At 38.5% G+C, this 27,877-nt stretch overlaps 2 protein-coding genes across 4 annotated transcripts in view; one reads left to right on the forward strand and one right to left on the reverse strand.

Annotated features, from left to right (window-relative positions):
- Positions 1-559: 559 nt before the first annotated feature.
- Positions 560-27,297, reverse strand: LARP7 (La ribonucleoprotein 7, transcriptional regulator). Of its 3 annotated transcripts, none has more exons than XM_060246915.1 (13): positions 27,037-27,297; positions 20,905-21,118; positions 20,485-20,585; positions 19,932-20,015; positions 18,539-18,703; positions 17,412-17,520; positions 16,479-16,847; positions 15,769-15,907; positions 10,375-10,532; positions 9,648-9,769; positions 7,938-8,097; positions 4,910-5,001; positions 560-1,091 (listed from the first exon to the last, which is right to left on the reverse strand). In XM_060246915.1, exons 2-13 carry the CDS (start codon positions 21,116-21,118, stop codon positions 1,011-1,013), a joined length of 1,794 nt encoding a protein of 597 aa, XP_060102898.1. In that variant the 5' UTR covers positions 27,037-27,297; the 3' UTR covers positions 560-1,010. The 3 variants fall into 3 exon arrangements, with proteins under 3 accessions (XP_060102898.1, XP_060102899.1, XP_060102900.1); XM_060246916.1 differs by having other exon boundaries at positions 9,648-9,766; positions 27,037-27,184; XM_060246917.1 differs by lacking the exon at positions 16,479-16,847 and having other exon boundaries at positions 27,037-27,184.
- Positions 27,246-27,877, forward strand: part of ZGRF1 (zinc finger GRF-type containing 1) — a 53,545-nt gene continuing 52,913 nt past the window's right edge. The window contains exon 1 of the mRNA XM_060246914.1: positions 27,246-27,600. The gene's annotated coding sequence lies outside the window, so the exon portion shown is untranslated. The remainder of the gene's footprint in view (positions 27,601-27,877) is intronic.

Consider the following 27,877-nt stretch of genomic DNA (forward strand, 5'->3'; position numbering starts at 1 on the left):
TCAGGAAGCAGCACAGCTCTCCTTGGAGGACAGTCCTCTGAAAGTAGAGATGTATGATATGTGGTGGTCCAAATTTTATTTTGGGTAGCAGATGGTATGTAGCCATTCCAGTTCCTTATTCAAATCCTCTTTGTAAAACAGACTTCTGGGTGGCAATACAAATAAAAGTGATTTGCACCAGGTACCACTGTATGTCTTCTTGCAGCAGACAGTGTGTGGAGTGTGTGGGTTGGTCCAAAGATAGTTTTGGGGTGCAGCTTGTCCCCAGTTCCTGCATGTCTGTCCTGGGAGCATTCCACCTTGGACAAGAACTGGGTTTTGGACCAGGAAACAGCATATGGAGGCCAGAGCCCCAATCATGGAGGTGTATATGTCAGTCCTAGCCTTATTTTGGGGAACTTCCTTATTTAAATATTAATATTAAGGCCTGTCATATTAACACAGTTGCCCTAAGAATGGGATGACAAGAATTAGCAAGAATGACAAGAATGGGATGACAAGAATTAGCAAATGAAACACTGTTTTACAAGGATAAGATACTCCACAAACACGGTAGGAACAAGGTACATCTTTGATGTTTATTTAACAGTACAGTTCTACTTTCAGAACATATTTTATTTTTTCAGTTTACAGAATGCAAATTATTACTTTGCAAGTAATTATTACTTTGCAAGTTACCAGCATCTTGTTACCACTGAAACCTAAGCATTTAGAAATAGTTAACCACCCGTTATTCAAGAACAAATATCAAACTAGTTTATTGAAGTTTTCTTTTTTATTTGGTTCTCTTTTACCAGTTATAAAAATGCCATATACAAAAAACCATGAAAAGGACATATCAGAACTTGCTGAATACATTTGTCCATAGACCCAAGCAGCACTATAAATTTATTCAGTCTACTGGATTAGAACCTTATTTGTATTCTATGGTATTGTGAAGCAAGCAGATCTTCATAAGAATAGTTAGGTAACTTTTAGAAGTTTTTTGTACAGGTAAAGATCAGACCAGTTTACTCATCTTCAGAAAAGCGAATGTGCTTGCTTATCTCCTGTGTCTTGGCCAGTCTCATTTTTTCAGCTTTTGCAATTAGCTACAGAAGACAAAAAAGGACACGGAAAAAGAACTCCTAAGTACAGTACATTGTCATTTCAATTCACCAAATGTCACAGAAAGAGGACAATTAACAAATCACACCAACATTTACAACTAAATCCTTCAAAAGAGGACCCTGCTGATATCGGGGAAGATCCAGCTAAATTAACATTAATCACCACCTATTTCAAAAGGACTTAAATGGCTGAAAGTGAATAGGGCTTATGTGCTCAACAGTGACAGGATCTCGGTCAGAATTCTAACAATTAACAAGGAATTTCTCTAATCCAAAGATTGAACAGCTATTCATTCCTTCTTCTCAAGGTATTTGCTTTTTAAAAAAAACTACTGGGAGATGTTTGAATATATCATTTTCAAAGCCCCTGAACACAAAGTGCAGCATGCCTTTTAAAAATAATGGATTGCAGCCAAGTGATGAAGGACAAGATGAAATGCAAGAAAAATACATTAAGAATCCACCTTTTTAGAATCACAAAGTAATTTGACATTCATATGGGAAGCATAATGCAATGCAATTCTATTGATATTTCCTGTAACTGAGACCAAAGAGGCTGCTTCACTATTGGTTAGTGCACATTTGAATTTGACTTAGTCCTCACTTGATTTAAACATCAACACAATTACATCATCTTGGAGCTGCTGCCAGGTGAAAAAGGGAACATAACTGTATGAAAATTTAATACAAAAATGTACAAGAAAAAAGTTCAATTTCCACTGATTCAATGTGGTCACTGTGTTTAGGCTCATTTGACTTCATGTCTTTTTTTTAAACTGCCTCTGTCCATCCTACCCCAAAACAAGCAAGCTTCTATTTCTCTAGGATCACATAAGAACATAACAGCAGCCATGCTGGATCAGGCCAATGGCCTATCTAGTCCAACACTCTGTGCCACCCAGTGGCCAAACCCCGGGTGCCATCAGGAGGTCCACCAGCAGGGCCAGACACCAGGAACCCTTCCACAGCTACCCTCCCCTCCAAGCATCAAGAATGCAGAGCATCACTGCTCCAGACATAGTGTTCCATCTGTACATTATGGCTGATAGCCACTAATGGAGCTCTGCTCCATATGTTTATCTAATCCCCTCCTGAAACTGTCTATCCTGTGTTTTTCCTTATGTCCTACTGTGGATACTTGAAATAAAGAATGAGTTGAAAGGATGACTGACAAACCTCATCTATAACTGGAGAAGAATATTTTTTCTGTATCCCTGTGGAGATCTACCAGAGCATTTGAGAATCACATTTTTGTGGAAAGGATATCACAATTTTAATTTGTTAAGCTATACTCTCTTCCACACCTCTATATTTGGAATCCTTCATATTCAGAATTCATACCAGGATGCAGTTCCAGGAAATGACTGTATGGGATGTACTGTCATATCTATAGACATTCAGTTTATTAACCGAAAGAGCAGAGTGCCTTGTCAGTCTTTTAAATCAGTACAAATTAATGAATCTAGTTTATTCTCCCTTCTGAAAATTTTATTAACACAATGGACAACAGTGACGCATCTGCAAATCCTTTCTCAGTTCGGAATAAACTGATCAGAGACTTCTATGTATTATCCATATTTCCTACTACGGTAAAAAAAAATTAACTAGCTAGCTGTCCTGGTTAGATTTAGAACCAGAAATATAAATATTCCTTAATGGGCTTATATTAATGGACCTGCACAGCAATGTTCATAATCTCCTGTTCTAGCAGAACAATCCTGTATACACCCAAGAGTTACCCACATTGAATGCAGTGGGAATTAATTCTGCGTAAATCAGCATAGAATGACAGTGTAAATGTAGCCAGGACAAATCATATTTACTTTTTTAAAAAGTTATCAAATATATGGTTTAAGCACAAATACATTATTGAAAGAACAGACATCTCTTTACCCACCCACCTCTACCATAAATAATTCAACCAAAAATTACAGTTTTGGGGATTAGTCATCTCCATGGTTACGGAAATAATTGGCTATACCATTTCCATTAAAATATATGGAAATTCAGTTTTTAACAGAGACAATTCGAGAGGGACATGGAATTAGAAACAGAAGCAATGCAAAAATCATTTAAAGTCTGAACTAAAGAATAATGTTAATTTCATACTAAGATATTAAAAGTCATTAATTTGGTTAAACTATTAGATGGTAGATTAAATGTAAATCTTATTTACTTTATTTATATCCGGCCTCTAAAATCAATGGGGAATCCAATGTGGCTTACATCATTCTCTTCTCTATGTATCCTCATAACATCCCTATGAGGTAGGTTAAGCTAAGAGTAATGTAACTGGTCCAAGGTCACCCAGCAAGCTTCCATGGCATGAGTGGGAATTCGAACTTGGATTTCCCCAGATCCCAGTCCCATACTTTAAGCACTACACCACTCTGGCCTCCCTCTTATGAGAAGTGCTTGCATCAACTTTTGGGAAAGTATTTAATGCAATAGACCAAAATGGATCAATTTTAGAGAGCCACTGGCAATTTAAATTCTATATGCTACTAGAAATATATTTTTTTAAGTTGGGGAAAAATAAAAATTACCTTCCACAACCTTAAATGTTCAGTAGTTTTGCCATCACAATGGTATTATGGCAAGCCTATGCTACATTTTCAGTCAGGAACCTACTCCACACCTGCTAATTTGTGCTGCAGCTGGAAAAAGGAATCATCTCTCCTTTTTTAATAGACATGGTGGAAAGTGTACTACAGCTGCATTCGCACTGAATACAGAAAGGAGAGATCCCACAGATGATTTCCACCTATTTTTGTGCAAGCAGAAGTTCTAAAATTACACTTTACTATCTGCTTGTGGGAAGAGATTTTATCCGGATTTGTCTTTTATGTGCATAAGATGAACACAGAACTTAAATTATTTCTTATTTGTTAAAAAATGAAATAATGCAAACCGTCTGCTGTATATTCCATTGCCTCATATACACAGTTATTTCATTAAACATCATACTGAAATACTGTGTGTTGGTAGAGCCCTTGCCTTCTCCCTGATGAGGACCCAAAGCAGCTTACATTGTTCTCCTCTCCTCCATTTTATCCTCACAACTACCCTGCATGGTAGGTTAGGCTGTGAGCGTCTGACTGCCCCAAGGTCCTCCACCAACCTTCCACTGCAGAATGGAATAGACTTACAGTGATTGCTGAACTCAGTCCAAAGACAAAGACTTCATGAGGGGAGGGGAGACAGCATTGGTGTCCCTGAGGACAGAAGCTTCATCTGGTAGCTATTGCATTCAGGATCACCATTTACATGACTTTGCACCAACATTAGCACTGAAGTGATTTATGCAAATATCACCTCAGTGAATTAACACCATAAGGAAAGCCCCATGGAAGTTCCGATCATTGTAAGGCTTCAGTTGCATGTATTCAAATGAAACAACAGGATGCAAGATCTGGGAAATCCAAGTTCAAATCCCCACTTTTAGATTGAGGACCCAATGAAAACCATTTTGAAATATACTAACTTCATCCCTCATGATCAAATACTAAGAACAAAAATTCAGATTGCATTAGTTAAGGTAGAATTTAATGTGTAAAAATGCACTGAAGTTATGCATACTGAAGTTGTGTATAGAACACCACCTTGAGTCCCAGTACAGAAGAAAGGCAGGAGAAAATAAGTGGAGTAAAAAACAACAACCCCTTGTAACTGTCTCTACTTCAATTGACAGTGGTATTTCTCAGCACGTGCTATGGGAAACTGAACCTGGAAACCTGTAAATGCAAAATGTACATATAATACTGCTAAGCAACGGCCTTCATTTGGAAAACATAGATTACCTTCTCTGTGCCCCGTTTTTTTTCTCGTGGCTGATTGAGTTTAGCTTGTCGATCCACCAAAATCTTCTGCCAGTATCTCTGTTCATGATCACCTTAGTACAAGCATGATAGTATACACATTGTTATTGTTCTTAAGATATCAAGATGTGCCATTTCCTGCCTGTGTTTTTTAATGGATTATAGTGCCACTGTGTCCAGTTGCGTGAGATACTTTCAGTTTATGTAGTCTCAACATATATTGACAGGATTCTTAGAAGTTTGAGAACTATCACCTGTTTGCACTACTCCCTCCCAGCTGCTTAAACCTGCTGAGATCATGCTACTAAATGCCTCCTGGGGGAGTGCCAGTTAATACTTCTCCAGGTTTATAGCCAGTGGGGGAGGGGACCACTGAGGGCAGTGCCCCCTTTTGAATTTGCTACACCTCCACCCCAATCTTCCCCTTACCTTTCAATTTAAAGCTGCAGTATGTAACCGCCCCACTGGTTGATGCTTCTTTTCTTCATCAGTTGGTGGGAAGGGGGAGAGAGCCTCGGGTGCACAGTGCTGGCTTCCTCCCCCCACCCACCCAGAAGTACTTGAGCTTGTGGGGCTTGGCATCTTGCCACCCACTGCCCTACCTGCCTCTGACAGAGGGGTTAGAAGGCTGAAAGGGAGGGGGGAGAAGGTTGGGAAATCCTTGCCTCACCTACCTGGCTGTCCTTCTTCTCTCTCACAGAGGGAGGACAGTCCCACTCCTCCAGTCTACCTTCTCTTTACAATAATGTTTTATTGTAAAGTTATCTTGGTGGCTGAACTTGGGGCAGTGGATGATGTCTTTCCTGCGGGTTTAGAGAATTCCAAGGTTCTTGTTTTGTGCTGGAAAGTCAGTTCCCTGGCTAGAAATGCATGTGGAAGTTGAACGCTCCCAGAGGCCATCTTTTGCAGGCAAGTGGAGACAGGAGATGCACTCAGCTTTCTCCTTGTGCTTTCATTTTTGGTAATTAATTTAATTAGTGCCCCCATGGTGCCCCCCTTTAAAAAGTAAGGGGCTGTGCCTCCCAGTAAGACAGTGTGGTCGCTCTTGCTGAAGAGGGCAGTGGTGTACCTACTCCTAAAGTATCTACTCTGGACCCTGGAGAGTTGAATAACTACCATCCAGTCTCACATGTACCATTCTATTGCAAGGTGAATGAAACAAGCATTGGCTGGCCAACTTCAGAGACTCCTGAATGAAGCAGATTTTTTAGATCCTTTCCAATCTGGTTTTAGGTCTGGTTATGAGATTGAAATGGCCTTGGTTGTCCTGGGAGATGGACAGGGAAGTGTGATCATGTTAATTCTCCAAGACCTCTTGGTAGCTTTTGATACCATTGATCATGGTATCCTTCTGAATCAACTTTTGGGACTGGGAGGACTGTTCTGCAGTGATTCTGGGTTGAGGTTAAGTTTCAGGGTGTGGTGCTGGGAGTCTGTTGTTTTGCCTCTTGGCCTTTGACCTATGGTTTCCCCAAAGTTCCATCTTGTCCCCCATGCTTTTCAACATTTATGTAAAGCCACTGGGAGAGGTCATCTGGCTGAGCTGTCACAAATACAGAGATGATACTCAGCTCTACCTCACTATTAGCAGATTCCAGGGAAGCTGTGGAATCCGTAAACAGCCTGGAGGCAAACAAACAGGCTTCCAGGCTCAATTCAAGTGCTGGTATTGACATTTAAAGGTCTGCACAACCTGGGACCAACACAACTTAAGGACCACTTTCTCCTATCTGCTCACCTCAGTCATCCTTGAAGGCCCTGCTTTGGTTACCACCTGAAGCTAGATGGGTGACAATCCAAGAACAGGCCTCTTCCACTGTAGCATCAAAATACTGTTATTCCTTCTCCAGGGAGATACATCAGTCATTCTCTATTAGTGTCTTTGTCAGTAGGTGAAGCCTTTTGTGTTTCATTTGGGACACCACCAATAATGGATATTTGGTCTCCTTTTAGTGTTTGTGTGCTTTAACTGAATTATTTTATAATTTCAACTGTATTTTAATTGTTCTAATGTTTTCTTATAGATCAAGATGGGTAGCCATGCTAGTCTGTCTGCAGCAGCACAAAAGAGTAACAGTCCAGTAGTGACTCATGAAAGCTCATACCCCACCACAAATTTTGTTAATCTTTAAAGTGCTACTGGACTTCTCCAATGTTTTCTTATGTTCACTCCTTTTGAACCCTTATTGAGTGGAATTGTGGATTAAAAATGTTTGAAATAAATGCAGGATCAGAGTGTATCTTCATTCAGACAAAGATAGATCTTAGACTAGTTACCTTATATGTAAAGTGAAGAAAAGGGGACAGTAAGAGGAGCCTTGCAAGCCCAAGACCTATCTGAATTTTATAATTTGAATGAGACAGAGAAAAATAGCAGGACTGGTATGTCTGTGTTCAATTGTAACATATCATGCTGTTTAAAACACAGTGGTCTTAATCCAGCAGTGCTGCAAAAGATTGTCTGGACTGAAAAGCCACATTTAAAAGCTGGAACTGCATACAGAGTAAGAGGGAACTAGAAATACCTTCTACTGCTTCTGTTCTCTGAACAGATAATTCTTTTTGAAATCTGTTGCACAGCCACCAACTCAAAGACTAGGCTTTTCAATCAAGGAAACATGCATGAGTTCTGTTTCCAGATTCTGTAACATACTATTACAAATTAATCAATCCTGCCCATTTTTTCAATGAGCTCAAGGTACCAAGCATGTACTTTCTCTTGCCAGTGCATATGGCTTTCCTCTCCCTAATTTTATGCTCACAAACACTTAGTAAGGTAGCTTACAAAGACTGATTGGCCCATGTTCACTTAGATTTGATCTCTGGTCCAAGTCCAATGCTTTAATCACTATACCACAGTACTTATACCCCTAATTAGTTCAGACAAACTTTCTGAAGCTTTTTCAGACCATGGAATGTCACAATTTGAGTATGTACAACACCTACAAACTAACTGAACTTGTACATACAAACTAACTGAACTTGTAGGAACTTCAACAAGAAAACTTACCTGATAGGATCTCAAGTTTCCAGTTGTTTTTAGCCTGAACTTCTTTATGTGACTTTAGTAAAGTCTGTGCATCTTCTGGAGTTTTAAGACGCACGTGACATTCATTATCTCCTTCCAACAGGTCAACATAAGCAACATCAGCCAATGTTGCTAATGTGTCCTGTGACAAAGATAAAACTGTAACCATTAACCCTGTTATCAACCCTGTCAAATTGGGAGAACATTTTTATGCAAAAAAGCACTATCATAACAGTGGTATCTGACAAAGAGAATTTTGACTTTTCAAAGCCTGTGCCTGAAAATCCTGTTGCTCTCTAAGGTGCTACTGGATTTGAACCTAGTTCTTCTACCACAGACCAACACAACTAACATTCTTAAACTGTATCACACCCAAGTGGGCAGCCATGTTGGTCTGAAGCAGTCGAACAAAGCAGGAGTCAAGTTGCACCTTTAAGACTAACCAAGTTTTATTCAGAACGTAAGCTTTCATGTGCTAAAAACACACTTCTTCAGACAAGGGGATCAGGTACTGATCCCCTCGTCTGAAGAAGTGTGTTTTTAGCACATGAAAGCTTACGTTCTAAATAAAACTTGGTTGGTCTTAAAGGTGCACTTGACTCCTGCTTTGTATCACACCCTCTGATCAGACAACCCATCTGTGTACTGACTCACTCTACAAGGAAGGAGAACAAGCACTATTGCATTGTTCAAGCACTACAAGAACAAGCACTACTGCCCCCCCACCTCCATACAACTCTCGAGTTGCTCATACTGTACCTACATGTGAAAGTGTCCATATGCATATCCCCTTCCCATGATAAGCAACATCTTGAGAACAGTGGTGTTGCTAATAGGAAAAGAGCATCCATGCAGGCAGTTCCTCCACACATCCTCACCATATAGATGACAAAACAATCACATGGTAGCAGGACCAAGAGACTCCTGCAAGCTCTACCTCTCCAAACAGTGAATCAACACATGGACTACCAACATGTTCTGATCACAGAAGGTTCCAGTGCACATTGTGTAAGAAGCTTTAAGAGTTGTGGATGTGAACTAAACAAATATGGGTAAGGAGAGCTTACAAAAAGTGATCGGCTCATTTGATCTCTGGTCAAAGCCCAATGCTTTAATCCCTATTCCACAGTACTTATACCCCTAATTAGTTTTTGGTTCCCAAATGGGCATTTTGAGTAGGTTTCTGAGTAATAATATTTTTCTACTTTAATGTCTAACATTTATCACTTATATTGTTTTGTATTAGTTATTTATTTAGATTTTTAGGGCACCCTCCCCACCGCAAGCAGAGCTCAGGGTGGCTATATCAAACAATATGAAAATCATTGTTCTGTTCCTTTCTCTCTCTTACAGTAGAAGGGTAAAATCATTCTCCACCAAAATGAGGAAGCAAGGTGATGATGATGATAATAATGACGGATGTGCCCTGAAATCACAACCCAAGGGAGAGTCCTGCCAATACAAAAATGTGAATCTTCTAAAACAGCCCTTTTCTGTGACCAAACACTTTATAACTTTTCTTTTTTTTTGTTTCTTCACTTTGATTCTTCAATGAAATTACCATTTGCAGGAGCTATTTAAGGAATGTTTGCACCTAGTCAGCAACAAGAATTGACTTTTGAAATTGGTATTCATACACAAAAGATTTCTAAAGAAAGGGTAACAATTCCCTTGAGGTTACAAAGGCATTACCTTGATGTGCTTCCTGCCAGGCAGAGGCTCAGGACTAATGATCTTCACAATCACTCCATCCTCAAACTGGGGCCCCATTGTGTGAGCTTTCTCAGGAGGGGCTGAACCAGGACAGGTAGCTGCTTAATTCAAAACAAAGAGGCTTATTAATGACTTAATGAATTACTGCTTGACTTTTAGATTAGACTATTTTCAACCCTAGTGGTTATCAAAAATATAATCCTCCTTGGAATATATAGATTATGACTGGTGGCAAGAACAGACCTCCACATGACAAGTAAGGAACCTGCAAGGATGAAGCTGGAATGCTTTTGAACACAGCTGGACTTTAGAAAAAGTAACCATTGCACTACACTTTATCAAGAATTCTAAGATCACCGGCAAGAGCCTTAATTCCTGGTAGTAGTGTATTCCCAAACACAGAAGTAGCTTCAACAGCTACAGAGGTGGCAGAGGAACATTTTTATGTACAAAAGTGCTTGCATACCATAAAGACATGAGAATACAACTGTGTGCACAATCATTACTGTGCTCTATTATTTCCAATACTAATTCTTGCAATAAGCTCATATAGATTTTTTCAGCTGAACTGGTTGGTTAATGGGTCTTCGGGAAGGGGGGGGGGGAGAATCTCAATTTTCCAGTTTTATTTAAGTCCCTCGCTATTGCATGCTACAATTTAGAGACACCAAAAACAAGATACAAAGAACCTCATAACAGTCTTTACATTTGCCATTTCTTGTTTCAGTCTGGACTGGTTTACAGGCATCCATTTCCATTTCCCCAACAGTCTCTGTTTTTATTTGGGCCATTGATTTTTTCAAAGACGACATGCTGGCTTTCTGTAGAGCCAAGTACTCTTGCTTCAGTTGCATCCATTCATTCCTGTAGAGAACAAGGATTAGGTTCATCGGCATACACAAGACATATCAACACTCCACAACTATATCTAATTAAAATAATCCAAGAGAAATTGATCAGTATAAAAATAATCCTTACAAAAGTTAATCTGTATAAAGAACACAATAGGTAGAGAAGCAATACATCTTCCTTTCTGTGTTGGAGTCCAACCAAAGCAACTTTTAGTTTTAGTTATCACTGCCATGCTATTTTTGAATAAGATTCAAAGAAAGAAATCTCTTTATTAAATCTAGCTCTTCTGATGTACAAGTGTGTTACTGACAAGGCAACATTTTTGAGTTTAATCTACATTTGGTTTTAATGCCTTCTTTGTTTTTTAGCCATTCTATATTGTAATTGTAATCTGTTTTAACCATTTTTATTATTTAGCTTCTGATGTTAACTTGCCCTAAGCCTGCTCTGTGGAGTGGGTGGGATATAAGCCGAGTAAAATAAAAATAAATTCACTTAGTGTGCATATTCAGAATCACTACATAAAAATCAAGTAGAAACCAAACTATTAACAGATGTTGAACATATACTCTCGTAAATTTAATATTCTCTAGTTAGACACACAAGTTCTAATCTTAAAAAGGCATATCATGCAGACAGTAAGCACTACACTTGGTAAAATGAAAAGAGAGAAATATCTGCAGAACTAGTTAAACTCTGGAAAATCGACAGTGACAAGAACACAATGAACCTGGAGAAGAAAACACAGCATGGAAGCAAATTATATATTCACATAAATCCAACATGGAGCTGGTTCTGCAAACAGCTAGAACTTTGCTTGACAGAAAAACAATGGAGATCATGTAATTGTGAGAATGAGTCCTTGTTAACCTCAACTCAGCTATCAAATACTCTGAAGCGGGATTTTTTTTTAGAGAGAGCAAAAGACCACCTCTTGAGTAGTAGCTTTAACTGCTGATATCAACAACTGTATCCTTCAAAAAGGAAGACTCAGTTCCACCCAGGAACCTGTATTTTCCGACTAAAGACTTTTAAATAACAAAAGAGTTACCTAATGACTCTGAGATAAAAAACCAATGTTACTCTTTGGTAAGGTATGATATAGATAGAAGCTTGAAAGAGGAGGAAGCTGAAAAGGAGAGCACTATGGAGAATGACCAAGGCAAGTAGGCAAAATGGAAATGTTTTCTCAACTATTTTTGTGCTTTTATGAAAAGGATGTTTCTTCTGCTAGATTTGGTACACTGGGCATGGATATACTAGCATCATACACTTGAAAAAATGTTGCTTTATGTGAACCTCTTCTCTTTTAACATGAAGGTGCTTTCTGTGCATACCAAAAAGGTAAGTGCTTCCATGTTTCATCAGAAGTGAATCCTGAACTCAGTCCTTATCTCCATATAAAAATGCTAAAGCTTTGTTTGGAACCTAGGTATGTCTGTACTACTCAGTTCAACATCCTTAGAAATACCAACAGCCATGTTTACCTTATTGCAACATTTGTTATATTCTGAGCAGTGGGCAACCCAGATGTTCAGAAACTCCAGGACTGGACAGGTAAAGCAAGTTCTCTCTAGATTTTTATGTTCTTCTGTAGGAAGGCATCTTTCTTCACACTGATTACAGCTAGTGCAGCATGAAATCACTCAAAAGTGATTGTTTCCCAGTGGTCATAAACTATTTTAAGTGCAATGCCTTCAAATTTGATAATCTCCTAGACTCACATGTATTTGGAAGTAAATCTTTATTAATTAAATGGGGCTAATTTCCAAACGCACTTAGCACTGTATAAACAGTTAATCAGCTGTACAGCATTTTAAACAAGGTTTTCTATATTTGTGTTACAAGGAGGTGCTTATTCAAAGTATTTAAAACACTGGACAATAAGTCTTTAGTAAGAAAAATATTACTGGAAAATGTTATTTGATTTATTAAAAAGCAGTATCTTAAACCAAATGTTGTTTTTCACAGCAAAAGTCAGAAAGTGTCATCTCTTGATAAAGGGCCATCCACTACTTTAATATGGAAGTACTTGTTTTGTTCTTTTAAAAAAGTGCTTTCATGTTTTAGTGATGGTGCATCCTATTTAAATCATCTAAACATTAAAAGATCTACAGATGGAAGATTCAGGAAACTCTCCAACTATATTTGTTCCATGTAGAATCCCGCAAACATGGTCTAATGTTCAACCTCAGTCTGAAGGGATCTTTCCCATTTTAACATGGATTTTAACACTGAAGTAAAATCAAATTTTAAGATGAATTAATTTGTCAAAATAACTGTTGCATAGGCTTAACTTTTTTGTTTAACTTCACAAGAAAAGCAGGATTTATGCAGTGTGCAGCACATATGCGCTTCTGCTATTATCTTTTACTGTTGCTAATATGCAACTCTGTGGCATAAAATCTGGAATTGCACTTTAGCAACGGTGATGGATTATAAGCTATACAAAAAAGCACCATTTGGATAAACACTGGACATACAAGAAAAAGCATTTCCCCCCTCTATTTTCAGTATTAATGCATATGACATATTTGGGATACATGCATATATAGGATCTTTACTTAAGAGTTGATGAACTGTGACAAGTGTTTCAGGTTTGATTATTTCCTCTTTGTTCATTTTAATATAGTTACTGTTACAGAAATTATGGTGCATACAGTATGTATAAAATGTGATTAAATTATCATAAAACTGACATAAAAATCGGTCATACAGATTCCATTATAGAGTCAAAGTTTAGCATTGACATCTCTTTGATTTTAATGGGGAAATATTTAACTTAAAAATAGATACAACAAACAAAACTGTTCCTCAGAATCCACAAAGCATTTATTACCATCCATGTTCCCTATAAAGATGAAAAACTCAAACAATGGAAACCAGCGGGATACATTATGAAAGGATCAACTCTCCATGAATATCTAATGAGAGCTTCACATACATATCCTTTAAAAATGCATACATGGTGGGGCATGACTGTGGATAGCTAACCTTTAGTTTGCATTCACCATATTCCTCTCATTCATTGCTCCTTGCCTTTCCACCACAGCTAACAATTAGACCAAGAGGTATATACTTACCATCAGGTAGGCGATATAGAGTGTTGAAGGCTAAGACAAATAGATTCAAGGGCAGCTTCTATCCAAGTGCCATGGTTAGGCTAAATGCAGGGTTATGAATGGTTATTTGTTTTTAGATGCATTTAAATGGTCTATGTATATGTCCTTTTTGGGGGGGGTGTTGATGTGTTGGTATGTTTGTGGAAGACATTTCGTTGCTCTCATTTTCTTTTTTGAGAACAATGACAATAAATTTATCTATCTACTTTGATTGAGCTGTATAAATAACAACCATCACCATCCTGTTTGCAGATATATTCCTCTTGATTAATAAAGAGCAGATCTACTTTGTGCAGTGGTGCTTACAATTTATTCCCCCCCCCCATCCTATAAAATCCATGAGTGGGGCAAGGGTTGGAAATGATGCTCCTTAAGACTACAAATTCTAGACCACCAAACTTGTCTTCATTCTGCTTTCATCCTGCCATAAAAAGGCTAATGCAGAAGTAAATATACTACTGTGACAAAAGTCTACTGACTTGTTTATTTAACAGTTGCAATTTTTGAGGAAAGCAACATTTCCATTCCCCCTCAGAACAGTGCTATCAGCTAAGAAACAAGCAATTATTTTCACAGGAAACAGAATAAGACTGCTTTTTGACTGTTGTCAGTGTGGTGATTAGTGTGGCAGACTAGGCTATAGGAGGCCTTGTTTCCAATCTCAGCTCTGCCACAGAAGCTCAGTGGTTGACATTGGGCCAGACACCCTCTCAGAATAACTTACCTCACAGCATTGTTGTTGAGAGCATAAAATTGAGGAAAGAATATTTTTCTCCTTTTTGGGAAACAAACAAGACTTACAAGTGGATAAATTGAAAGTGCTTTCAATTAAGGTTGTAAGCAAATGGGTTGTTAAAATACAGTCTGCACTAGCAATTGTGTTGAAAACAAAGACACATGCCATACTCGATGTGTCAAGTTCAGAGACTGTACTCTAGAAACACACACAGAGGGAACTCCCTCCCCCCCAACCCCGGTCCTGCAAGAGGCTCCTAAATCCATTGAACGCTTCTGGCTCACCTAACCCAAAAATGCACTGGTACAACTGCCCTGTAAACCTGACTGCTCAGGGAGCATCTACTTCTGAATCCAAGTCGATACATGCAGGAAAAAGCATATGCTGCTCAGAGTCATACCCATCAGGGGCCTATTAACGGCCAATATTAGATTCAATTGGGTAAGCCATCTTGGTCTGAAGCAGCAGAACTAAGTCTGAGCACCTTTAAACCCAACAAAAGTTTTATTCAAGGTATTTACAGTATTGTCCAGAAGATGTATTTCTTGCATAGATTGGATCCTTTGTTCATAGAATAATAAGGTTAGTACTTACACAGCAAAGGTTTTGCTTGTTTAATAAGGGTAAAAGAACTATGGATTTCCTAAATTTGGAACTGGGGGTATAAGGCTCCAAAATCATAACCTGCAGCACCCCACCACCACCTTTTAACATTCAGCCTGATGAAAGAATACTAGAGAATGCATAAACTTGTGCACTATTTTGTGTCATTTTGGTTGGTAGTAATCAACAGCATCTTAGAGACCCTGTTTTTGTTGTTTTCTTTGATTTATATCTACTGATAAGCACTAAGTAAAAAAATGCTAATGGAGTGATTTATCTTATCATATGATCACAAAGATGAGGGGGAACTACCTGCCAGAATTCTCCAGTGGACCCAAAGTACAGGTTTAGTAGTACAGGTTTGCTATCTCAAAATATAAGCAACCACTTAAAGGTAAAGGTAGTCCCCTGTGCAAGCACCAGTCATTTACAACTCTGGGGCTTTCACAACGTTTTCACGGCAGACTTTTTATGGGGTGGTTTGCCATTGCCTTCCCCAGTCACCTACACTTTCCTCCCAGCAAGCTGGGTACTCATTGTACCAATCTCAGTAGGATGGAAGGCTGAGTCAACCTGGAGCCGGCTACCTGAACCAGCTTCCGCTGGGATCAAACTCAGGTTGTGAGCGGAGGGCTCCAACTGCAGTACTGTAGCTTTACCACTCTGCGCCACGGGGCAAAGGGCAATCACTTAGCCATAGACAATTAATAGATCTACATAGTATAATGTTTTACTGTTAGACAAAGACAGCTTAAGGTGAATGTCACATGCCTTAAATTCAACATACTTTGAAAGCACTCTCAGTGGAATGACCTCTTCTCCCATCTTGTGTCTCTCTTTGTGTTTTTTCTTATGCTTCCTTTTGGATTTTGAAAGAGATGTGTCTTTCTTGCCTCCACTCTCTCTCTCTTCTTCAGTGGACAGTTCTAAACAGAAAAGCAAAATGAAACTGAAAACATAACTGAAGATTTAAAACTGTCCTTAGTTTTTAGAATTATCTCTGGACTGCTTTAAATATGTTGGAATCTGAAAACATGCATTTAATACTTACATGGATTACTGGTTTTAAATTTGTAGATTTGCTGAAGCAATAAAAGCTACAGGCACTCCTCCTCCCCGCCCCCCCCCCCCACACACAGTGCACAGTTACTCCAGTCTTTAAGTCCACTGATTTCAAAGGACTTAGTGTGGAATGATTTTGCATATAATTGTATTATGAAGTCACCCTGGGATCTTTGTTACTAATATTTTCATTTATCACAGATCTTTACAATCCCTTATTTGCATACTATATGCTTTTGAGACATCTTTCAAAGAAAAAAAAATCTTTTAAAAATGCTTTCATTTGAATCCAGTATTTCCAGCTAACTCAATACACTTTTATGCCACTATCCTCTCCCATTTCTTTAAACATCATCCTCAATATTTTAGTAACATTGCAATATCTTACTGTATATCAGAAATTCAGTTGACTAAGATGAAGAATAACCGTCTCACCCTTGGAATCCTCTGGTCCTTCTGTAGATCCCTCTCGTGCAGAATGAACATCTTTCTGAGTGGTTTTCGTTACCTTTCCAAAGGACGCCTCCACATCCCCCGAGTGACTGCGCTTCCTCTTCCCTGGCCTGCTTTCTCCAGACCCTGAGCTTTCTCTTCTATCAGTTCTCTTTTTGTCTCTTTTTGAAGACTGCCATTGGGCCTCTGATGCTTCCATTTCAGAGCTTTCTGATGTTGTTCTATGTCTCTTTGATCTGCTTGTGTGCTCTGTAGTAGTGTCCATACTTGAGTCTTTTGTGTCCACAGTTGCTTGCTGGGTGTTTTCTTTCTTTGACTTGGATTTCTTCTTCTTCTTCTTTTTCTTTTCTTCTGCATTAATCAGAATGTGTTTCATTTACACGTCTACTCCAAAACTCAATTAATTGTGCTTGGTTAACTCCAGAAGATAGCACATACTTAAATTAAACATGTCACAATAAATGTATATTTACAGTTCCACAAGATTCTGATGCTAATGCTACAACAGATTACGAACATGCTCCTCTAGAGTTTTACACTATAGCTCTAGTTGCTCTAAAGATTGCCATGTCTACGATCCACAACTATTTCAAATTAGTAATGGTTTAAACTCTGCTATGGGAAAGTTTTAAAACAAACTCTGATGGTTATAGTGGTTTAGTTTGCACATCACTTCCCATTGCCTAATTACAGTGCAGCAGAACAAGAGAATTAAAAGGGCAAACAGAGAAAGTTAACTCTTCTCTCACCCCCAAGCTCTTCTGAAGTCCTGCACAGGCATTTTAATTTGCAATGTTAAGCATCATATATCTTGCTTGGAATTTTAAAACTATAGTCAATATCTACAAGAAATTACACATATCTGGCATACAGAACAAATTAGTACTTTGAAGGATAAACTACCAGCTTACTTACCAACAACACTAGAGTCACTCGTAGTCAATGCAGGAACAGGCTTATTTTTAACTGTTTTGGGGAATATCCCAGGTTTTCTCGGTGCATCTTCAGGTGGGTTATTCAAGAACTTAATTGGATAAATCAAACAGTTTTAAATGACCGTGCATTAGTTAATACCACAAGAACAGGATACCTTGAACAAAACTCTCCATTTGACTCATATTTAGAATTTAATAGATGAACAGTACCTAGAGTGCTCTTTTTGCTAACTAGTAAGTAGATCACCATGAGGCATAGAGCCATCTCCAAGGTGCTTTGAGCTGTGCGTTATTTAAACATGGAAACTTTGACACTGACACAACTGTCTTATGAGACATAAACTGAACCATAAGCTTGCTATATACAGGCTTTCAATATTCACATTCTGTACTTAACAAGCTCTTCACTTAGAATAATCCATGAAAATGAAGCAAGCACACATTTATTTGCAAATATAATATGCTGGCAAGTTGCAGGTTTTCAAAAGAGACTGCACAACACTTCTAGAAGCAAGTCATTGGGAGTTACTCATGAACAACGTGATGTGGCAGGCTGCAATTTTCTTTCATCAAGGATTATGGTATGGGGCTCTGAATAAGTGGAAAGTAGTCAGCATATAGTAACAGTGCAACAAAATCTCACTCATTAACCTCAACTCAATATAAAGTTTTCCGTAGACACTGCCTGCATAGTTTCAATCTACCAGTACAAACACTAAAAAAACTTGTTTAATGTTGTAGCAGACAAACTTTGTGTTTCCAAATTCAATGTTCATATTTCAGTTACAAAACTTAAACCATACTTTAGTCAAACTGAATTACAAATCATTTGAAATAGAACTGCAAAGAAAGCCAGTGTGCAGCAGAAAACAGTGTCAGGTTAGGATCCTGGGAGTTTAAATCCCCACTCTAGCATTAAAGCTCACTGGGCTAGTCACATTCTGTCAGCCTAACCTATCTCACAGGGCTCTTGTTGCAAAAAATGGAGGGGGGAGGGGAAATGTTCTAAACCACTTTGGGTCTCCATTGAAGAAAACAGCGGGATATAAATAAATGCAAACCTAAATAGTGGACAAAATCCAGCTCTTTGAACTGTCCACAGCTTACCTCAATTGCCTTTTCTGCTTGTTGTTTTGTTTCAAATTCAACAAATGCAAATCCCTTTGGATCTCTAGTAGTCTTATAACGAGGAATGCTGATATAAACTACATTGCCACATTTCCCAAATACCCGTTCAATCCAACTATGATTAACATTTTTAGGAAGCAATTCCTAAAACAAAATAAATGAATACTGTTTTAAAAAAAATCCAACACAAAAAAGAAATATACAACCATCAAATAAAGGCAACACAAATTATAGGATTATTGAATTTATTTATAAGTCACTATATTGGCTGTATATCTCAAGGGATGATTAATGTATGCTGGTATATTAAGGACAGGACATAGCCCTTATTTATAAATCAACCAACATCCCCTTTTACTTTCATTTTATACCACATAATTGCCATACAGCATCTACTACAGCTTCTCCAAACTGTTACTTTGGAAAGAGAACCTTTAAGAGACTGGAGAATTGAAAGAAATTTCTGATACAGAAAATAAGAATTTTGACTCTCGGAAGAAGCTATTATACAGCAAAACGTGAGACCTTCAGCTAGCAATCACGTGAAGGACTATTATAGCCTCCAAAGCCGACCTTGATCATTTGGACTCCTATCACTCCATTGAAGAATGGACTTTTGTCTTTTAATTGAATGATTAAGGAGATTTTTGGAGCCATTTACTTGCCTTTGGTGCTGTGCAGTTTATTGTCATTTACACATATTTTTGTAATGTCTTGCTGTATATACTTATGAATTGATTTATATTTTGAAAATTTGAGCGAGAGCGGTTTTTTGCAGCACAGTGGTTTGTATTTTCCTTGCAAATGCTACAGGCAGACCTTGGAAATCATGCAGGGACAGAGCTCAACAAATACATTAGGCTGGTTGCTGGGGGTGGAGCTGAGAAAAAGATGGAGCTTGGAAAGAACATAATTAAGTTTTACTTGTATTCTGCTACTTCTCTATTCAAGTTGCCACAAGAACAGATCATGCTCTTGCAGCAGCAAGTAAAAAATCCACTGCTTGAATATATTTTAATCACAATTTCCCTAACTTCAGACCAATTTCCAGAAAGTGGCAACCCTGTCATACCCTGAAAATCTCTCTATTGGCCTCTAAGGTGCTACTGGACTCAAAACTAGCTGTTCTACTACAGACTAATATGGCTGTTCTGCTGAAACTTTTCCCATGCAGAAAGCTGATGCATTTTCTGCCTCCACAGAAATAGCTGGGCATATATGCATGTTATATAATTTCCAGAACCTTTTGATAAGATGACTGACCTTCAAGGTTGCAATACCCTCACAACAGGCAAAATTCCAATTTTAACAACCACTAAAGACAAAAATACAATCCTAATTAGTTATTCAGAATTCTTTAATGCTATCTTACCACATATACTGTACGGCCATCCACATCTTTAGGCTGCTCACCCAGTGGTTGTCTTCGTCTGATCCTAGTTCCTTCTAAGTCCAGCTGTAAGACAAAATCCAATTAGAAAAGCATTTTCTACAGTATCCTGTACTGTCCAAGTTAACACCCTCTTCCTAAGTCCTGTTCTCTGTGCCTCCTTGCACAGGTGAGGAAGGTGGTGACCAAAAACTTTTTGAGTGGTGGTACTTCCACGCTGAAACTCACTCAGCACCAACCAAACTGCCCTTTAAGGGTAAGTGGAAACATTTCCTTTTATGAAGGCTTTTGCCTGAGAGGTCTCTTTTTACCTGTTTGACAGTATGCTTCTAGCCTCAAGACTATGAATTTTAGGCTGCTGAATGATCTATTACCCTGCTTTTATGCTCTGGGCTTGTTTTTACAGTTTTGTTCTATTATGCTTACTTTGTTAGCCATTTCTAACAGGTCTCCAAGGAGATGGCATATATGTTTTCAAAATAAAACATTTTCCCTCATTCACACATAGGAAAAAATATACAGGATTTATCCTCACCTCTACAACAGATGAGTTTTTAACTGCTCGTGCTATCAGTTTTCTGTCAGTGGTTAATTTTTTCATTTTATTAAAAGAAACTAGAAGTGATATGTCAACATCTACAAAGGAAGAAAAAGCTGGAATTAAAGAAGAACCTGACAACTGACAGCTTATTCAACAAAAATATTCCTGTACGTATTTCACAGACACTGTTATTTAAAAAGGTGTACTCCATATTATCAAAGAAATAAATTTACTTAACAAATAGCAAAAATCCGCATATATATACCCAACATATGTAGAAATAAACAATTCTCTCCCCTAGTTTACAGTGCAATCCTAAACATGTTTACTCAAAAGTGTCCCACTGAATTCCAGAGCACTTACTTCATATTTAAGTGCGCATATGACTGAAGACTCAGCAAAATAAAAACTTACATCCATCTCTAGACTTTTCAATTTGTTCTCGAAGAAACCTGTCCTTGTGGAGATTGACATCACCAAACCAGAAGTCCACTTGCTTTGCTATATCTGAAAGCACCTGTTTAACTCTAGACCTTTTCTTTTTGTCACGTTCCTTTTGCTGTTCAGTGGTTTCTTTTTCTACCACTTTGCTTCTTATAGTGTCAGTCTCCATTCCTGTAACTGTCATCTGAAATTTAATGTTACATAAAGCATGAAGTGATCGCCTTAACTTTTATAACATTCACATTTTAAAGAGCATTAATTCGCAAAGTATTCTAGAACTCTGAAATTGGTTTCCTTTCCTCATAATGTGTGAAATAGGCAAGTATATGTCTCTTTACTGATGATGAACTGAAGTGGAGAGATAATGCATGGCCCTAGGCAAATTGCTACATCTATATATTACTCAAGAATTCTTAAAAACTTGTTTTAGAAAAACTTAAGTTGAATTTCTGTAATGGAAACACAATACATGAACATAAGAGAAGCCATATTGGATCAGGCCAATGGCCCATCCAGTCAAACACTCTGTCACACAGTGGCCAAAAAAGAGGCGCCATCAGGAGGTCCAGGACACTAGAAGCCCTCCCACTCCCCCCCCACACATGCATCACAAACATAAATAGACCAGTAATACAATTTTCTACTGGTGCTAAAAGGAGTTCCCTCATTAAATAACAAAAAAGGCTAGGTTTTTTTTTAAAAATCATGGATCTGCATGAACAAAAGCCACCTGGAATAGGCGCTTTAGTAAGAAAGAGAATTGAGTGAGATTGAGTTAAAAAAGGAAGGTGGGTCTAACCTAAAGAACTGATGCACTGGGTTAGTACCAGTAGTGCAGGTGTCAAACAGTTACCTTCCTCAGACAATTTTAAACCATATTTTAATGTTTAGGTTTGTAGCAACTGAACTTCTAATTCTTCTATGTCAGTTTAGTGGCTATAGGATTCCACTGATGTTGTCTATGTGAGTAAATTATGCACTTTGAGCATGAATGATTTTTTAGGCTTCCATTTCTTTTAATTTAACAGGGTGTTCAGATTAGGAGCTTGTTTTTGTTTCTGTGCATGTGCTTTTTAAGTCAAGTTAGAAATTAAACAGTGTTGGTGGAAGAGAAAATGTGACTAAATTACATGCAGGCATTTCAACAGAAGTGTGATTATTCCATTAACATTGCGATTATTTATCATAAGACAAATCTACATGAACTATAGTTTCAATCCTTAAAAAGTTTACTATGAAGTCCCACTGAAATCAACACCTGTTCTAGCTTTATACATTTGAATGCACCAAAACCAGAAAGCACGAGTTCCAGAGATTGTTGAGTTACAAGCTGCTGATTCCCTGGGTAAGAACCATTGAATCAGGTTCACGGTCTGCACCAGAGATGGTCAAACTTGCTTAACATAAGAGCCACACAGAATACACATCAGATGTTTGAGAGACATAAGACATGAACATCAGATGTTTGAGAGCTGCAAGACATAGAAAGAAGGAAGGTAAACAGATGGGGGAGAGAGAGGTGAAAAGAAATCAACTTTAAATGCATTCTTCAAACCTCTGGCTGGCTTGGGTAAGTTATTTAAAGAGACAAATGCCTTCTCCAACAGGGTGGTGGAGGCTTTTAGAACCACACAATATGTATGAAAGAGCCCATGTGGCTCCTGAGCTGCACTTTGGCCACCCCTGGTCTGTACAGTCAGACAATTTACCATCTACTGCTATCCCTCAATAGCTTCAAGCCTACCTACAACACTTACATTTATCTGCCTCTACTGTGTTATAGCAGGAAGACTGAAGCTTTGTATATGGACATATCAAAAAATTAAACAAAATAGCCTACTGAATCTACACACTTCTTAAATTAATCTGTCAATTTAAATGAAAATGAAAACTCCGAATATTTCATAGGTCAAGATTTTTAAAACTAAAAAATGTAACATAACCTGAGAGCCAGACTAGATGTTGATATCAGGCAAAAACATTTCTTTATGTTTTTTTCTGAAATGTGTATGTCTGTGTAACATGTTTTGATGCGGCAAACCCAATTTAATTTGTAGCTTAAGCCTTTTATGGTGTCATCAAGACAGCCAAAGCCAAATTTTCCTCCCTTTTCTCAGTTGAGCTATAACTCATGAACCATTTTAAAACATTGTTGGAAAGCTAATAAATCCCCCTACAAATAACTAGTAATGCCTCCATCCATTACTGTCTTTGTAACATAAGCATAAATTAAAGTCAGTTTTTAGCACATTTTGAGGTTTACAGCATATGGTGCTTTACCTAACCCAGACAGGCACCTAAAGTATATTAATTATAGCTTTTCCTTTTGCCTTTCCAGTGATCCACAGCATGAAGAAATTTGTTTTGATATGTGACAGAGAACGGATAGTAGGCAACTTTATATTACTGCAAAGAAACACCTTTTAATTTTTTAGGTTTAGAATGTTCAATGTGTATATGCTTTTATTTACAAATCTTATATTATCAGTTCACTAACATTAACATCAATTTTTTTCAAGCAACTTTTAATATTCATTGTCCCTGAAATTATTTTCTGAGACCTGAACTGGTTTAGTTTTAGTCCCCCCCCCCCACCCTGTTGCTACTTATTAGTAATTTATACATAGGACAGGAGTGAGCAGTTTGGCAGTTAGCAGGAATGCACACACTTCCATAATTATAGCTCCAAAATTGCAATTGGTACAGGTGGTTTATGCATTCAGTTGATGACATGACTGCCATCTCTAAATTCCTGCCTGGCAGTTGAACTTAAGTACATTCACGGACAGGGGCTAGATTCCACAGCTCCATACTTGGCACAAAAACACAGAATAGTTCATTTACAGATTGGGTAATACCCCTAGAGGTGTCTGTAGGCCTTGTCTCCTTTGTTCAGGATGCTGTATATGCTGCTACTGTATTTTATGGTTTTAGCTTCTAGTTTTTAATTGTTTTAACTCTTGTTGTGATCCCCCCTGAGCCTGCTTGCGGGAAAGGGAGGCGTACAAACTAACAAAAATAATAAATAAATAATGGTAACACAAAATCCCCCAAGCATATACTCATTCTATTTTCAGTAAAGTCTGTAACAGAAAATATAGAACTGATTAAGATCCTAAACTGATGATCACAACATTTTATAGTCCCAGATTCCAGAGTCAGCTCTCTGCATGCAAAAGCTTGAATGCTGGAAGCAGATGTTGCACTTCTCACCAATATTACCATTGGAACCCCCAATATCTTGGCCTGCCTGGGACAATATAAACCAGTTAGAGGACACATTGAGAGGCAAAGGAATATGACATGGAGTCAATGAAACTGCCATCCAGCCAAAACAAAGAACAGAAGCATTTCTAGCCAGTCATTTATGTTACCAATATACAACACTGGAAAAGGGGAGGATCCACCAATAACTTATAGTTTAGGTAGACACCAAGACATAGATCTGGTGCTTTGCAGAAGTATCTTATTTGGCTTCTTGCACATATTATTAAAAGGAATTATTAGCATTTTGCAAAGTAATTATTATACTGTATTAGGGGAATTTATTAGCTTTCCGACAGTGCTTTAAAATTTCAATTTGATGATGATGATGATGATGATGATGATATTGGATTTATATCCCGCCCTCCACTCCGAAGAGTCTCAGAGCGGCTCACAATCTCCTTTACCTTCCTCCCCCACAACAGACACCCTGTGAGGTGGGTGGGGCTGGAGAGGGCTCTCACAGCAGCTGCCCTTTCAAGGACAACCTCTGCCAGAGCTATGGCTGACCCAAGGCCATTCCAGCAGGTGCAAGTGGAGGAGTGGGGAATCAAACCCGGTTCTCCCAGATAAGAGTCCATGCACTTAACCACTACACCAAACTGGCCACAAGTTATAGCTCAGATTAGAAAAGGTAGGAAAAATTGGCTTGGGCTATCTTGATGATATCATGAAAAGTTTGAGCTACCCAATCAGAACAGGTTATCACATCAAAATATAATACAGACATACATTATCCAGAAAATATGTCAATTTTTGACTATAGGCCTATGGGCTAAAAAGAGGTGGATACAATGACATGAAAACATTTGTTCAAATCACACTGTACTTCACCAGGAGAGTAAAATACCTGTATTTGCAAGCAATCAAAAGCTGACCTGACAAAAAGAATAAATTCTTCTCATAACTCATCCCAACAAATTATCTTTCTATTAACTAGTATAGTAACATAATACGTTACAAAGAAAAGCCCTCTGGAATAGAATTATGCAGCAGGAAAGGATAAAAATGGAAATAAAGTTATGCTTGTCTTGAAAATGCTTGTCTCTCTCGTAAGATCCTCTGTACTGCTTTAAGCTGACCACTCAAGCTGATCAAAGTTAACAAGCTTCTAATTATAGTTAGAAGGATAAGCAAGAGAACCATCTTTCTTCTAGGACAAAGTGCAACACAGGTTCAAGTAACTCACTAAGTAAGTAAGTAAGTAAGTAAGTAAATTTATTTTTCTATCCCGCCCTCCCCCGACAAAGAATTTGTCAGCTCAGTGTTTATCACATAATTTATAGAATTCATTATCAAAAATACTGACTACTGCCTTCATCTATTTTCAAGGTGATTCACACTTAGCAACAGAAGCATGGGATCTGCTTTCCATCAGTTTCATGATGTTCTCCAAGCTTTCATTAGTCCAAATGCAACTTCCTTACTGTTATCAAGGAGGACTAATGAAAAAGATCACGCTACAGTAATTGTAACCGAACTTAATTAGCTGCCAGTTTGTTTCTGTACATAATTCAAAATGCTGACTTTATCTTCAGTTTGGGCCCATTATATACAAAGGATTATCTTCTCCTATATGTACCTAACCAGACACTAAACTTCTTGTGCTATAATCATAACAGGCTTTGACAAGTGGCAACATATGGCACAGCCTTCTTGGTAGTGCTACTGAATGCAATAAAAATCTTTTGCATGAAGTAAATACTAAATTCTACAGCTCTCTTGAGATAGGAGCTGATACTTTTGCCTATCTCCAATAGCAGCCCACAAGAAAGCAGGTAAAGCTTTCTCCCATGGTGTCAGAAAAATCATTTTTTTCATTAATCATTAATCAGTTTTTGGACATCAAACTGCTGCTGTAGGCACAAGAAAATAGTTGGCAAGTGGGCCTTTTGCCTCATGATCCAATGTACCATTTCCAGCCCAGTCTTGAGATTGCTGCTCAGTTTGTTGGTGGTTAGTAATAAATTCCGTGCCCAAGCAAGTTCCAAGACCCTGACACTAACAAGAAATTTTGTCTAGCAGGCAGCAATCATACTGCTGCTCCATGCACATTCTTTTCTCAGTGCCTCTTAAGCATTGTGCTTCATGGGATCCTTATGGACCAAGTCCTGGTCAGCGGAACAGTTATTCCATTTGGTCTCATCCACAATGTCTTGTTTTGAGAACCCACAAGTGGAGAAAAGGAAGAGACACGAGGCTAATTTCTACCTTTCCCCATCCCTCCTCCATTTCAATAATTTTATAGCCTCTTGCTTTCAGAAGTGCGAGGGACAAACATTCAATTTTTTGAACTGATAAACACAGCCTTGTTGATCCACCCCCAAAACCACAACAATAATTAAAGATAACAATACTGGCAGGTGTTTGGACCAACCAAAATATTTTATTCAAAAAGAAACCTACAGGCGAAGCTGATTTTCAAAAGTTCATTTCTGAACAGCTCTTTGTTTTGAAGGCCTTTGGAGAATACTACTACTACTATTTTCCCCGTCTCCTTGACAATTCTAACGCTCCAGAGGCTACCATTCTGCAGCCTCTCACTTGTGGGCAGCAGGCGAGCGACAGCAGTCCAGGTGGGTCTCAGAGCTCCCTTCTGCCTTCAAACCAACACCCACAAGCTAACAGCTTAGTTCCAAACTAAGAGGCCAAAAACTTCTCCTTGCATCGCCGTTCTCTCAACATTCTCTATTCCGAGGAGCTGTTCAGGCATGAGCGGACTTAACTTCCAAAGAAGCATTTCCCTTAGGAATGGAAAGGGTTAAACAGTGGCCATTTTCCTAACAGCCATTTCGCTCATTCATCCTACCCCACCACCCGTCTTCTCCCGTGACTGACCTGACGCCACGGCTCCGCGTTAAGAGTCAAAGCAACGTCATGCCAAAGGAAGCACTCGCTGACGCTCCCAGGGCCTCTTTCTCCATCTTTCCATTATTGAATTCTCGCGCGATGCCACAGGGACTTGGTCCCTCACCGCTTCTATTGGTTGCTTCGCATCTACGCAGGCGCACACAATGGTAGAAAAGTCATAGAGTTGCTACGTTCTCGATCTAGAGAAACACAAATGCCAAACTTCCGGAAAAATGGAGAAGCCATTGCACTCAACGGTGTCGCTCTATCCTCTGATATCTCCATGGTATTCATTTACTTATTGAATGGCAGAGTTACCCGCAGGAAGCATACAACAATATAAAAAACGTGACCAAGTTGATACAACGGAGATGCAGACCGATTGCTGAAAGCGGTCCTTTGCAGTGGATAAACGGCTCAATTTGAAAGCGGAAGTGCTGTTGAGAATTTGCAGATGAGGTTCTCGGGTCGCGTAGAGATGGCGTCACTCACAGCTGGTTGAGCGGGAAAGGTTTGAAGATGGAAGTGGTGCCCCAGAAATGTTTGACTGAGGTGAGGAGACTGAGACAGTGAGACTGCTCTCGTGAGTAAGAGAGCAGGAAGGCTGCGAAAATTTTACTTACCTTTTTAGGCAGGCTGGCTGTGGAGTGTTGTGCTGTGATTAATCAGTTCCTGCAATCATCTGAATTTCGCGATAGGGAGAGAGACTCAGCGGCTACCCTCACTCGCCTTTTTGTATTTACTTAAAACATTTATTAGCTGCCTTTTACCTTTTAGAGACTCAAAATGCTTTACAATGTAGTTCTCTCAGCTGCAGTTGGTGACTTCT

Source organism: Heteronotia binoei, chromosome 9, assembly GCF_032191835.1.
Source record: "Heteronotia binoei isolate CCM8104 ecotype False Entrance Well chromosome 9, APGP_CSIRO_Hbin_v1, whole genome shotgun sequence".
In the NCBI taxonomy this organism is placed as follows: Eukaryota; Metazoa; Chordata; class Lepidosauria; order Squamata; family Gekkonidae; genus Heteronotia; species Heteronotia binoei.

Bases quoted from the DNA above. Each gene is read 5' to 3' on its own strand.
- LARP7 (XM_060246915.1), bottom strand. From the start codon at position 21,118: ATGACAGTTACAGGAATGGAGACTGACACTATAAGAAGCAAAGTGGTA. The intron at 17,521-18,538 runs GTAAGCTGTGGA...TATCCAATTAAG, and splicing joins AAGCAGAAAAGGCAATTGAG to TTCTTGAATAACCCACCTGA. The intron at 16,848-17,411 runs GTAAGTAAGCTG...TGATTAATGCAG, and splicing joins GAGTGACTCTAGTGTTGTTG to AAGAAAAGAAAAAGAAGAAG.